Genomic DNA, 14846 nt, shown 5'->3' with positions numbered 1-14846 from the left:
TGAATTAAATTGTATGATGTTAATTGCTATATAATACTGTATATCATCACTTCTATGGTGGCTATATGCCATATCAACAGTATTACAGTTAAGAATCACCCAGATTAATGAAGAATGAACTTTGATGAAACCGAGCAAAGTGCAGCAGTGATGGAACCAGAACTGGCTTCAGCATGCAACAATCCAACACCACACACCATCCCTCCTGCCCTGAAGGACTGTTATGACAGATGGAGCCCAAAGTCATGGACTAAATGAACTCAACAGGCATTTTATAGGGATGGCCCATAGACCAAGGGAATGATAGCTGTGTGTATATATATCAAAAAAAGACAGGAAAAGTGGTGGTGATTAAGTGAAATGTATTGGAAAGTGGGGGACCTGGGCATGATGTAGCTGGTATAGAATAAGGGGTGGATACTGTCCTGGTTTCAGCTGGGATAGAGTTAATTTTCTTCCTGGTAGCTGGTACAGTGCTGTGTTTTGGATTTAGGATGAGAACAATGTTGATAACACACCGATGTTTTAGTTGTTGCTAAGCAGTGCTTTTACACTAGTCAAGGACTTTTCAGCTTCTCATGCCCCACCAGCGAGAAGCCAGGAGTGGGCACAGCCAGGACAGCTGACCCCAACTGGCCAAAGGGATATTCCGTACCATACGACGTCATGCTCAGTATCTAAGCTGGGGAAGGCTGGCGGGGGGGTGGCGACCGCTGCGTGGGGACTGGCTGGGCATTGGTTGGCGGGTGGTGAGCAATTGCATTGTACATCACTTATTTTGTATATTCTTTTATCATCATTATTATTATTATTATTTTTCCCTTCCTTTTCTGTCCTATTCAACTGTCTTTATCTCAAACTATGAATTTTACTTTTTTTTTTCCCCATTCTCTCCCCCATCCCACTGGGGGGGGGAGCAAGCGAAGGGCTGTGTGGTGTTTAGCTGCCTGCCAGTTAAACCACAACACAAGGTTTTATTCATCTTCTCACAGTACAAACTTAATGAAATTGGGAGCCTTCTGAAAGCCAAACTGACGGAGAAGATGAAGAAGTTTGACGGATACATGTGGAGATTCAGGAGATCAGTAAGTATCTGTACATCATCTGTGAAAGCACCATGAAATGTTCATGCAGTGTTAGTTAAAAATCATTATATTGCATGCAGTTGTTTTGTTTTGCTCAAACATTTAAATGGTTAAACCTGTGCTAGCCTGCAATTTATACATAGACAAAAAACATGTTTCATGGTAAAGATCCTATATCTCTGCACCAACACTGAGGAGTTCACAATTGCCTTGGAATGGAGGCAAAGCTTTGCTTGTGATCACTATGTATTTTGATATTTCTTCTTTTTTGGGAACCACTGGAGGTGCAGCAAGTTGATTTTCTGTCTGAAGCAGCTGGCTGGCCTTCGATAGCCTTGCAGAAGGTAGCAGGATTCCTGCACAGTGTGGGTAGAGCTGTCGTCCAGGTGTGGAAGCAAAGTGGAATCAGGCAGATACTGAGAAGCAAGCTCCCGCTTTACCTGGATAAAATTCAAGACGTTGTCCAGCAAATGCAGAATGAATTGCAAAGTAAGCAAAACCATGCAAAGCAAGGAGAATAAGGACAATGTCAGTGCAGTGCAAAACAAACGAGTATAAAAGATGCTGAACAGCACAAATGTTTCTATTTTGATCTAGCAAAAAGTGCTGGCCTTGGCTCTTAGTTCACAGAGTGGGACCCTTGATGCAATAAGCTCTAAGTAACCTCAGTGTGACCACCTTTCTAATGAAATAATTGAAGAGGCATTCTCTTGGACACAGGAGTCTGGGTTCAATGGGATGAGAACAGAGCCCTAATTCTTAAGCTGAAGCATTTCTGCTAACAGTTCCCTGGCAAGCATTTCCTCCCAAAGGGCTGTTCCTATCCATCCTGGAGTTTTGAATGCTTGTACTAATCAGATTTCACTTGATCTGTTTTTTTCCAAGTCTATCCAGTAGCCACTAATTCACTGTTCAGCTGGACTATGGCCTACGTTGAAACCATTGAGAAATACGGTCAGCTGTAATTAGCTGAGAGAACCTTCAGCTCTCACAAGATTAAAACCTCACTTTGGACCTCTAGACACTTCCCAACAAAAGTGGGATTTTGTTGATATACCGTGTTTGAAATTAGTTGTGACCAAACTGTCCTGTTATTCCTTGAGCAGGTTCAGGTTGAGCTGTACAGCTCTGATGGTGGGATATTGCAAAGCATTCCTTACATTTATTTTGGAAAGTGGCAATGTATTTATAATATAAGGCGTATGAGTGGATCAGGGTTATGGCTAAATGCCTCTTTCAGTTTTTCGTAACACTGTCCACGCACACAGCTGTGAAATGTGCCTAACTGCCATGAAAACAAAGCTGCCTTTTCCTGTTTTCTGTGTCCCTTCTCCACTTATGCTGGAAGCTGTGGGGAGACAAACAAACAAACAAACAGCCACTTTGTAACATACTAGCTGGGGTTTGATTCATGTAATGTGTTTGCTTCAGAGCCATTAGCAACCCTGAAGGATGCCTACTACGATGTAACCTTGAAGCCACTGGATGAAGTTTGGCAAGAGAAGACAGAAGAGTACATGAAGAAAATCCAGGCTTTTTTGCCCAGGATTGTAAAAGATGTGTGGCTAACAGAACCAATCCAGGTGGCATTAAAGGTTGTGAAAGCAGGCTTGGATATGGTTGGTATAATTCAATTCTCCTTTTTTAATGGTTTGAAAGACAAGGCCTACAAATTTAAGTCTAAGCTTTGAATTATGGATACACAAAAATAGTTAAATATTTTTGCTATGGAAATAGCGCAGTTATCTTTCCACCTAACAAGCTTGTGCACAGCTAATTTACCGTTCTTGAAATATTTGACCTGCTTTGAAAGCTGTACTTTCCCAGCTAGAGGAGAGGTTGTTTTACTACTTTTGGTTGAAATCACAGCAGTAATCTGTCATTCACGTAACTTTTGCTTTTCTTCCATGGAGAGGAGGGATTGTCATTCCAATGAATAATGTACAAATAGGTTTGGGCTCATCTAGTTGAAATGAAGAGCGTAAAGGGTGTATCACAATACCAATTTATATTAACAAAAGATATCAATCCTTTGCAAGCTACTGAAGTGCTTCAACTCAGTGAAGTGTTGGCATACTTTAAGTAATGCTATTTTAGGAAGGATATATTTCTGTCCATTATTTGTTGCTGTAGTGACTAGTGTCTGTCTCTGGATATTAACCTCTAAATGACAAGATGCTGTCAGGCAACTGACAAATGCAAGAGAGACTAAAGTGCTATTTCACTAAAGTGCTGTTGCTTTAAAACTCATTATCAAGTACTGACCCTGCCCTGAAGCCATACTGAAGTCAGTTTTGTAATCTCCTTTTCTGGCTCTCCAATAGACTACACAGCAGATGCTCAGGTGGGCTGAGGCCATGTTTTCTAGAGCTGTGAGCAAGATCCGGAAGCCCTTACTCAACCTTTACAGTTTTTCAGCCAGGTAATTGGTGTTTTTTGCAGGACCCTTGCTGCTGGGTAGTGTTCTAACTGGATATGTGCATAGTTACATCAGCTTGTATGCTGAGGGTTGCGGATGACCACCCGACCATTCATTGCTTTGGGCACATGGCATCACACCGTAATGTTCATTTTTGTTGGCTACCGGGACAGGCTGCATTTCAAAAGAAGCTACTCGGCAGCAAACAGAATAGCAATCACTATGATAACGGGCCTTATATGGCATGGTGCATTGCAGGTCTTAGCCATTGTGTATCGTCATTTTGCCATGTTAACCAGACTACAGTTCTTGTGAATATTTCACTTCCACATTTCTAATAATAAAGCAGCTGCATTTCATCAGCTTAGCAAATAAGGGCACATGCTGTTTTGTTTGTATTCTACAGGAACTGTTCAGTGGCAGTAAAACTGCCAGTACTTCCTAAAGCAGACCACTCCCTGGATCTGGCAAATATTACTAATTATCTCATTGAAGAAAAGCTAATGAGGCCTCTCCAAGACCTCTACAATATCAACATAGTTGCAGAGTATTATAGATTCAAACGGAGGATGATGGAGAGTCCCTTTGAATGTAAGCGCCTTCAAACTGCTGCTTTGTTTTGTAACTGAGTCTATTTGCACTTAGTTCTAAATTTTACAAATCGTATTTAGAATAGTAGTTTACATAGAGATGATCACTAATCATTTTCCTATGAACTTTATATGTAGTCTTTCTTGTAAAACAATAATCATATGTATAATATCAACATTTTGGGTAAAGCTGACATGCAATAAACACTCCTCTACTTAACGTTCATGCAAATTTTGCAACTCTTTACACTTCCTACTGTTGAGACTAGAAATCAGCAGGTGGCATTTACCTCTTACCTGTACGCTCTTGTGAGCTGATGCTATGGTTCAGTGCCAGTCATACCTGTTGGCCCTGGGTCTTGCCATGGAGGCTTTGTCCATACTCTGAAACTGGTGACATCACTTTTGTTGACTCCAGGATGAAAAAGCTCAGCCCTGCCAAAACTTCAGAGACATTATTACCTGAAAAAGCATTGCTAAATGCTAGAAGACTGCATTAACAGTCCCAGCTGTCCCTTGTAGATAATGGCTTTTCCAGAAAGAGCCATTTTTAAAGGCTTCCTCCCAGTAGGCAGCCACAACGGAGGGCACTGAAAGTAGGTCCTGGTGACCAGATAGTCTCAGTGATACATCAGCAGCATTTCCTGGACTGCAGCTCTGCTTGATGCTCTGGTTTGGCAGGGTGTTTTTTGAGACAGTTGATATTCTTGCTGTTTTCTGCATAGGAGTGTATAATGTGTATATAGGGGGGGAGAGGGGGGAGGCTTAAAATATGACTATCAATCAAGTAGCATGACTATAAATCAAGATGAGCTTTGAATCCTAATTCATGTTTCTCAAAGTTTTAGGACACTCAGGTGGATCTATAATGAAAAAGAAGTTACTAGATTGTTTCCTTTCTAGAGAAATTTTTGTTGCAGAGCAACTTGTAACTAATTAAAATGTAATAATAACTTGAGAAATTATTTTAAGAGTATGCCAGCCAGAAGCTGTTTGTGTTGCACTATGCAAGTAGTAGCACAGCACTTACTGCTCTGTGGAAAATCTCACTGATGTTTCTTCTGAAATACCGTTCTCTAGATCATGCTATGTTAATGGGGACCAAGCATCTTATGACTTTTGATGGAAAAATTTACGATTTGGCATCAAAGTGCAGTGTACTTCTTGCCAAGGATTTTGTTCGTAATACTTTCACTGTAATACTAAATGAGGAAACTAGTAACTCAAGGTCACTGTATGTGGAGATGAACCAGACTGTGATCAGTATCTACCCAAGACTGAAGGTAGGAGGGGAAAGTCAAACATTCTTCCTTTGCAGACCAGAAATTATCTTCAACCAACCAACCAACCAACCCACCCACCCACCCAAAAAGTCTTCAAAATAAAATATTAATGCTCAAAACATAGATCACAACAGCTCTTAGATGTAAGTGCTAGAAAGTAACCACTTTTTAATCAGGAAATAACTCCCCAAAACAAAACTAGTTTTAACTCAAGGGCTGCCTCTTTGCTCTCTGGGTACTTAAGAGAAGAGAGGCTTGACAAAATTTTCAGCTTTCCTCTTACATGGTCTAAGAGAATGGCAGTTAGAGAGGTCTGGAGAACAAACTGGGCCCATAGCCTCGGTGTACCTGGGAGGCTTTGTGCTTTCCTGCTCTTTCAGAAGTTTAACACAAGCCCGTTCTTATTCCCTAACTCTGGGCTGAGCAGAGTTGACCCCATCCCACCTGCCAACCTAGAGTGAGCTTGCCTGTCATTCAACTTTCATTGAGACATATTTGAAACAGCATTTTCGTTTTAAAACAGATATCCAAGATGTATAACTTTTCCTTTATGGAAGAGAACTGCCAAGTACTGGATCAATCCCTTGAAAAGAATACCACTCATTCAAGGACAGAAACCAACAAAATAGAAGTGTCTAATCAGAAAGGAGTTTCTGTCTCTTGTGACTTTCAGTATGATCTCTGTACTGTCACTCTGGCTGGATGGCACCACGGTGAGTATTGATCATACAGCTTGTGTCATTTTTTCTGTATCTCCAAATTGTCATCACCTGTAGTAGCAGCATGTGGGTTGTCTTTCACATCACTCACAAACAAGATGACACAATGCAGTCTGAGAAAAATCCACAATGGATGCCTGGGCATACTTTCCCTCTTCCACAGGAAAAGTACAGAATAATAATATTCTGCTGTACAGAATAATCAGAGCCCCGCAACAGCTTCTAAAATTTTCTCGTGTCTATTCATGACAACTGTTTTACTCCATTTCAATTTCATTCCAGGTATTTCAGCTGGGCTCTTTGGTACCAATGATAATGAAGCTGGAAATGAATGGATACTTCCTAATCATTCCTTCACTGACAACGTGCAAGAGTTCACACAGAGCTGGCAGGTAATGAGCTGAGGGCTTCTTTCTATGCGGAATACCAATAGTGCTGGAGCACAAAGGGCAACGTGCGCCATACTGTTTTGGCTTAGATGAACTAAACCTAGATAGTGAAAACGGCAGCATACTGTATATAATTTGTTTTCCTATGTTTAATCAGGGAAAAGGTTGCACATATTTGCTAAAAACCGTACCAGAATTCCCTGTAGATAGGTGTTGAGCATTTTTGGCCTAAGTGGTAAGGTAAAAGATGGAGGCTGCTTCTGCTATTAGGAGAAAGTGATGTTGGAACCAAGTATCTTTGTTGTTTTCCTACTTAGAACACCTCTTTCTGGAATGCAGGGCCAGGCGGTACTTGGTCTGGGACAAATCTGTGTGTTCATCGGTCAGGCCACTTTGTACCAGGAAGTTTTCCCTCTTGAAGTTTTCTTTAGAGCTGTTTGTTGTAGCTGGGGTAGGTTGAGCCTCTTAATTTTTTTTGTTCTTCCTGCTTTTCATCTTATCAGTGAATAAAACTTTAGAAATCAGTAACTAGTAAAGTTGCTCTCCATCCTCATACCACTAAGCACTGAGACTTTTTTGGAGGGTTAGCTGCTACTGATTCAGTTATTAACTTGCGTAAAAGGACTTCCTATAACTACCTTAAATAAATGTTGTAACTCTTTTATACCAGTAATGTTATACCTCTTTGCTTCAAAGAGACTTAACCTTAATTCATGTAATTTATCTTCAGCTGAAAATAATCTAAATCTGAAAACATTCAGGTGTACATAGCCATTTGTGAATGCAACTGACCAAAAAAAAAAAAAGTAGCCTTACTGTGCTCTCAAGCCATGTTGACAGGATCCTCTAAATCCCTTCAAGCTTAATCTGAGAATCTATTACAAAAAAAAGAAACCAGCATCTTATTACTACTAAGATTTTGTGACTCTTCCCTTTATCTTCTCTCACCAGAAGATGTCCGAGTTCTGGGCACAGAATTGTACTATTTTCAGCTTTATTTCAGTACTTTACTTTAAAAAAGAGGATTGCTGCAAGTATCTTGTACCTTTCCTTGCTCTCTCATTAAAGATGTCTAATGAGTTTGCAGCCTATGTTTATGTTAATAATGGGATGGGATCATGACGTGACTGACTGTAGGTATAATTTTCTTAATTGCTACAAATACTAACTTCTAATATATTCATAACAATATAACCATCTAATGCAAAACTACCCAGAGAAGTTGAACTAAAAATAATAATCAATTAAAAGCAATACATAAGAAACTTACTGCCATAAACACGCTGGGAAGTCATGTATGTCCTTGAAGTGGCTGATGGCATAATGGCTGAGCTTACACTATTGATTCGTAGGTTTTATTTGTGGGCCATGGCATCTTTGCAAGTGCTGTATACTGCCAAGAAAAATTTATAGATGACTCTAGCTGAACTCTGTGCTGTTTGCGGTCATATCCCCTTCAGAAAAAAGTAATAAAAAGACTCACTTGCCAATAATGTACTGTTGTCATACATCATTAAAGCAATGGCCAGAAATACGAATGCGCCAAGTCAGGAATTCATGCAAAGTCTTAGAAACTTTTCTAAAGCGTTGGGAAGAGATGATACGGTGGAAATACCCAGTTCAAACAGGCAGTGTATTCAGCTGTGCTGATAAAATGGAGCTTGCAAAAATCCTTCCTGACCAGAAGTTTTAGCACAACTATATGCAATACAGAAAGAGAAAACACAGTCAGATTAAATCTGGCCAGGTACCAAAGCCTGAAATAAAAGCAGCCAGTCTCTCTGCATTGCTGGAGTCACCTCACACCAAGCTATAAACTCAGACTGGCAACTCGCTACCAGGAGCTTTGTTACAAGCCTTCTTCATACACTGACCTTGCAAACAACGTCCTTGAATTTCTGGTGTTACAAGACCAGCTGCTGTACAAATGAGGAGGTTAATAAGGAGACTGCAAATGTCTGACTCCTGCAGGATGAGGGTTATCTGAGAGATTAAACTGGCAGTTAATTTTTCTTAGTAATTAAAATAACTTGAGTTTACACTTGCTTAGAGAACTTCTAAACTCAAAGATTTGCCAGGAATTTATTGATTAAAAAAATAGTAAGTTGCTGATCTGATACAGAGTACTAAAAACAACATTCAGTCAAAACAAATCCTAAGAAACTTTAGCAAATGCTGCTCATTACTAGTTCTGTTAATATTTGGTATCATCAGCTTTTGACTGGTGTGCTACGGGACCTTACCTGAACCATGTACCACAAAAATCCATTCACACTTTATTGTCCAAAAATGCTTGTAATTGTGGGGACCTCCAGTTTGGGGTTTTTTGAGTTTTTTAAGGCCTTCTTGTTGTTTATTACCTATGAATAACCCAGCAAGGATATAAAGATTTTTTTTTTTCCTCCAACAAAAAGTTCTAGTAAAAGCACTAGATCTGCCATATATAATAAAAGTTAAGACAACCAGCCAACTACTTACTGTGTCAGCAGCCACCCACCAAAATCTTTCAGTGAATAACAAAATCAATAGGAACAGGAAACAACGTCTGTAATATGTATGACATACATTTTTGTCTATGAAGAGTGCAAGGTACTTCTCATTATTAATGAGCAATAAATGTTAATCAGAGCAGTGCGCTGAGCTGCCCGTATCTTCCTTCAAACCATTTCACGCTGGAAATCTGAAGAATTCAGGCTACACTGATGTTTAAAAAAAACCAAACAAAAAACCCCAACTTGAGAAATTCTGTTTTTCCCAGGTGAACAAGTGCAGTCTTGTACAGAAGAAAGTGAAGCCATGTCCAATTACAGCTAAGCAAAAAGTCTGTAAAGTGTTTTTTGAAGAATCACATTCACTTCTTAGGAACTGCTTCAAAGTTGTAAGTATAACTGCAGCCACCAAAAGACCACCTGAATACCCAAATGTCATACTTCAACAGAACACACATAATTGTTGCAAGGATATAGAAGTTTAGTTGCGGATAACTTCAGAAGCAATCAGAACAACAATCCAGACGGAAAAAAAAAGTGTTATATCACCATAAATATAAATTAAGGTCCTTGACATCCACAAAATAGTGGCAGGACTTTGCACCACTCTTTAGCATACAGGTCTGGAATTTGGAAATACAAGTAAACCCCTCAATATTAGGAAGAGAATACAGGTTTGTGAATGGTCCTAACAAGGCAGGGGGCGGGGGGGAAGGCAAATCATATTCCTTTTCAGTTCACCTGCAGGTGTATTCGCTGCCAGATCGCAGTCTCCAGAAGAGATGTATGCCTGCACCCTGCACGCCACTCCTCTAAACAATCCCCTTTGTGTTAAAGGTGGACCCTGAACCATTCTACAGCATGTGTACAAACGACGCCTGTGAATCACATGAGTTGAAGGCTGCCTGCAGTTTAGCAGCAGCTTTTGTTCATTTGTGCAACCGAAATTTTGTCCCTGTGGAAATTCCTCCTCAGTGGTAAGTTTCATTTTCTTTTCATCCTGAATATGCTGGCTGCATTGCTCCAGTACTTACATGTCTGTTACTCAAGAGCACATGAGAAAATAAAACTAAGGAATCCGACTATGGGCATGAGCAAAAATGATCCTAGCCCTGGAATTACTCTTCTTCCTCCTCGTCTCTCACCCTTTCTGCTGTTCACTTAGAAGCACACCATAACCCATCCGATTCATACTTTCTAGTGGCTTTCTTATTTCCTCCTAGTTTGTTATGTAGAAGGAGGCAGAAGGATACTTGCAGAATACGGAGTTCCACTTCTCAGATACTGTTTTCATTTCAATCTTTTTTTTGTCCGAATAATGCATTTGGATTCATCTTAACAGTAATACCTATCATATAGACACACTGTGAACATACTCAGTGACCTATTTTTGTGCTTTTCAGTCTCTTTTAAGGAAATCTATCTTCTTTAAACTTAACCTCGAATTTCAAGATTATCAATACTTGTATTTTAATACAGCTGTCATCCAGATAGCTGTTTTCTGGGAATCTGTTTAAAAATGCAGAGCAAGCTGAAAAGCCTGAAAAGAACAGTAGTGCTGGCTTGAAATTTTTGGCATTGCGATCCTTGCCCATTTCCATTGTTATTGTGCAAGTTAGTTATGGATCCTCACGTTTTGGTGAAGGTGCACACACTGCTGCATTGCACATTGCTGCAGAAACTAGATTAAGACACTCACTGCTCTAGAAGAGACTGGAGTCGTGTTCTGCTAACTGTATCTGTATTACTTGGTAAGTAAGTGCTGATTTTTAGTTTTTTTCCTGCATAAAGAAAAAAACCCTGTGTAAGTCCACAGCTCCAAAGTACTTGTTAGTAACAAAATTTAGTCCCCTCATTTATTTTCTTCAGTTACTGCATTATGACTACAAAGTTACTGCAGTTAACGCACAGTTCAACTATACAGTTGCCATTTCCAGTACATGTCACCTTACTCCAGTCCAACTTAGCTATTTTGCGACGTCAACACCTAAAGAACAAATGGCTGGCTGTGCTGGAGAACTGCAGTGATCTGGAACACCTTACCATTTAAGGATGAGAGCGGCTGTATATTTAGGCATTTTCTGTATTATGTATATTCACTTATTTGCACTATGCATCTTTTCTACAGTTTTATTAAACTCCATCTCCATTGGATATTCTGTGTACAGTACCTTCTTTGAACTACGATATTTATTGACTACAAATTGCTATATAAATGATGATATATAAACAATAACTTGTACCACTTGAGTAATATTGTTGACTATTTGCTTATTGCTGTCTTAAGAGAAATAACCATGAACATCCCCGAAACTTATTCTTTTATTCATCTGCATTGTTATTCCTTAGTTTAGACAAAAAAAAAAAGACAAAGCCTTCTCTAAAATTTGCTATATGCTTGTATTTCATTGAATGAGACCATTAGAGGAAACATACATACACATTACTGTCATACTAATTACTGACACATTTGCCCAAGTAATAACTTAAGATGCAATTATATTTTTGCAAGACTGCAATGAAAACATTTACTCAAAGTAAATGACAGAATCGTGCAGAAAAGCCAATTATACTTTTGCTTGGAATGAAGCACTTGGGTTTATACTCCTAACTTTTATGCTTCATGCTTTTCTAAGGCTTGGTAATGAGAAAACAGGATGGGTTTTTTAGTATATGCAATGAAATATTATTAATTTGCATTTGTAAACTCACTACTCCCTCCAGAGGGTGATTTGGTGACTACAAACTTATTTGCGGTATGCTTAAATATTTTAATATTTACAAATATTTGCTGAATTCTCACCCACTAAGGAGGGGAATAACTATCTTTGTAGATGATTGTGTTAGCCATGAAATAAAAACCTAGAAAAAGAACACTCAATATATATGTAAGTGCATCACTTACACTCCCATATGCGGTAATAACACCACCTGTCGTTATCTGCCTTATGTATTCAGTTCACCTAGTGTATGAGCAGTAGACAGCCATGAAATTTCTCGGTAGTATCTTGTAGGCAGTAAGTGGTTGTAGCTCCAATAGTTTATGTGAACAGAGATAAATTTTGTTAAATCTGAGCCTGAATATTCAGTTGAAAACAGAGTTTTAGAATGGCTCAGTAGCCAAAAGATTGAAGTCAGCTAGTGCTGCTAGCTTACGTTATCCCATCTTTGAAGAAAGGGATTGGTAATACAGTGGATCACAAGCTCAGTTAACAACAACAACATGCTATTAAAGCATGCTATTAAACAAGCAAAATATTCTGGGGATGTACACATGAACAAACATACTTAAGACAAGAAATAATTCTTCTCTATTCAGCTTATTTTATGCATCCAGGTTTGAACACCATGTTTTAGTTAAGTTGTGAACCAGCTGAGAAAAGTCTAGAGGTCTCTCTGTGGAGAAAAAATTGAAGGGCTGAGGAAAGATACAAGTTAAGTCTTTAAATAGGTAAACACACTAAAGAGAAGGAAGTGTAACGGACCAAACAGTCCTGCAGTAAGGGAGAACTAGGTTTGATATTGTGAAAGAATTTTTAACAGCCAGGCTAGTCATGCATCGTAACCAATAGCCATCTAAGGTCATGAGAACAAAAGGGAACATTTCAGTCAGTAATAGCTACGTCTGCACTACTTTCTGGAAATTTGTTCTTGTCAAGGATCTTCCATTGGATAGCTGAACTAGCCAGATCCCATAAACTTTAGTAATAATGCTGCTCTTTGCCTCCTAAATGTGAATTTATCATAAAACATGAAGAAAGAACCTTACATCTTTCTTTCAGTTTAGTGTAGCTAAGATAAAACTGTATCTACATGCTAGAATACTTTTCCCACAGCTTTTTGATAATGTCATAAATATATTTGATGCTATTTTTCCCATCATAGATTTCTTGTAATTCAGCATAGTAACAGCTTGTATTGCATGTCACTTGTTACTGTCTATCCTTCAAGTACTTACTAACCACTTAACTGGATTGCATCTCTTCTTCATTTCAGCTTAAGCCAGTTCTGATTGGCAGATACCAGCCCCGAGGATGGAAGAACCCTTTCAGCACCCAAAATAAAGCAGCTATTTAGATAGACAAGCTAGAAGCAATAGAAGGGAGAACAGTAAAAGTGTGAACAAATTAGTGTTAGAACTATGAATATAATGAAGCATATATAGTATAAAAGGAAAGCTTTTCACCCAGAAACACGTGAAGGTAAGAGGAATGATTTCAGTACAGTGACAAGAAATTATAATCAACCAGAAGAAATTGGACATAATAGTGTCAGTTACTTAAAAAAATTCTCCCATTCAGTGGCAAAATTGTCTCTTCACAAGCCTTGAACCATAGCATGAATACATTTAAAAGATGACAAAAGGTCTTTTTCCAGCTCAGATTAGTACAAGTGGGCTACTTTGTGAAAGCAGTGTACTGGCTTTGAACCTGTGCAGAGATGCTGACTTCTTTTTTCTCTGGAACTGAAACTCAGCTGTTCAGTAAATTCTGCAGAACGTGACCTTTTTCCAAGGAAGTGCCCCAACACACAAGAGGGCTACAATAGAAGATGGTTAAATAATTGAAAGCATGTAATCATTTTCTCATTTTTATGCTGGTTGATTTCTCCCTTATTAATGTGTACATTGTTAAACGAGAAACAGCCTTCTGGTATCTGTTCACCAGTTTCACATTCTCCCTTTGTGTCTTTAGAACCCCCTTCTCAGAAATCACTTCACACATTGGGAAAAGGCAACCGATACCTATCCTATTCACAAAGCAGTCTTAAGGTGTTACAGATACTGTTGTGTGAAAGTGTCTTATCTGTTAAATTACTTTCTATATTGTAAGTCTATTGATAAAAAAAAAGCATTATGTTCCTCCACACAGTACCAGGAATGCAATTAGTCCTTAATAAAAGGTAACACTGCAAAATCCTTCAGATATCTTTGCATAATAGGCAAACATTGAAATAATGGTGTTCTGAACTATGAAATAATGTTAATAAACATTTGACTTCCTTATTTTTGTGCGATAGTACATCTTTACTGATTATTCGTAAGAATAAAGTTGTACTGATCTACAGCGTTGGAACTGGCTGGGTTTAAATGGCTCCCACAGTTGTTCAGAGAGATGAAAACAGCAGCTGGCCTCAGTTATCTTGTGTACACTGCTTTAGTCTATGCTTGCTTTCTGAACACTTACACTGTAGTTTTATACAAATTCTAAGTAAAACATGATTCTCACGCTAGTCAGGAAAAATTCCTACAATTGTTAGGATTCCCAGAAGCATGAGATGCTGTTATACAAAACATGGCAGAAATCCAAGTCTTCCTGTGTAGTAAGTTTGTAACTGCTTACTTACAGAGAAGAGGTGTTTATAATGAAGCCAAAATTGTACGAAACAGTTCTGAAAGTTGAAGAATATTTATACCAGTTATTGATCAAAAAAAAGGCATAATCTTGTCCCCAGTCACTTAATGCATGCTAAGCATGCCACCTTTGAAAAAATACTGAGGTGACAGTTGCAAGAACAAAGTAAAATATCAGCAAGTAGAGCAAGATTTAGAAGAGCTGCTTTACTTTTCAGCTAATTGCAGCGCGGTTAGGGATCCAGAAATACAGAAAAGAGAAGGGGTTTAACTATATGCTAGCTGTAGACAGCAACACTGAGTTGGATGCAGATACTGGGACTCCTAGAAGCTGCATATAACATACCAGAGGTGGTAAAGAAGCCATTTAAACACCAATAAACATTTTAAACTACAGCCGTTGTGCTCAGCACATTGACAGATGTCTCCGAGATGTTCCCAGGTTATGCAAGTGCACGTTTTGTGTCTAGATACTCATCAGAGAGGCGAGAACCGAAACGGGCACTCCGACGGGACTTG

The 14846-nt window shown here is 38.9% G+C and overlaps 1 protein-coding gene across 1 annotated transcript in view; it reads left to right on the top strand.

Annotated features, from left to right (window-relative positions):
• Positions 1-14835, top strand: part of LOC103917624 — a 114715-nt gene extending 99880 nt beyond the window's left edge. The window contains exons 63-73 of the mRNA XM_009324811.1: positions 993-1085; positions 1370-1574; positions 2517-2704; positions 3410-3507; positions 3911-4095; positions 5175-5377; positions 5901-6090; positions 6379-6488; positions 9244-9363; positions 9812-9951; positions 12971-14835. Of these exons, the coding sequence (XP_009323086.1) occupies positions 993-1085; positions 1370-1574; positions 2517-2704; positions 3410-3507; positions 3911-4095; positions 5175-5377; positions 5901-6090; positions 6379-6488; positions 9244-9363; positions 9812-9951; positions 12971-12986 (1548 nt within the window). The 3' untranslated portion in view covers positions 12987-14835. The remainder of the gene's footprint in view (positions 1-992; positions 1086-1369; positions 1575-2516; positions 2705-3409; positions 3508-3910; positions 4096-5174; positions 5378-5900; positions 6091-6378; positions 6489-9243; positions 9364-9811; positions 9952-12970) is intronic.
• The last annotated feature ends 11 nt before the right edge of the window (positions 14836-14846 follow it).

Source organism: Pygoscelis adeliae, unplaced genomic scaffold (assembly GCF_000699105.1).
Source record: "Pygoscelis adeliae isolate BGI_AS28 unplaced genomic scaffold, ASM69910v1 Scaffold85, whole genome shotgun sequence".
NCBI lineage: Eukaryota > Metazoa > Chordata > Aves > Sphenisciformes > Spheniscidae > Pygoscelis > Pygoscelis adeliae.
Note: the sequence above shows the minus strand (reverse complement) of the source record. Positions and strands in the feature narration are given on the sequence as shown.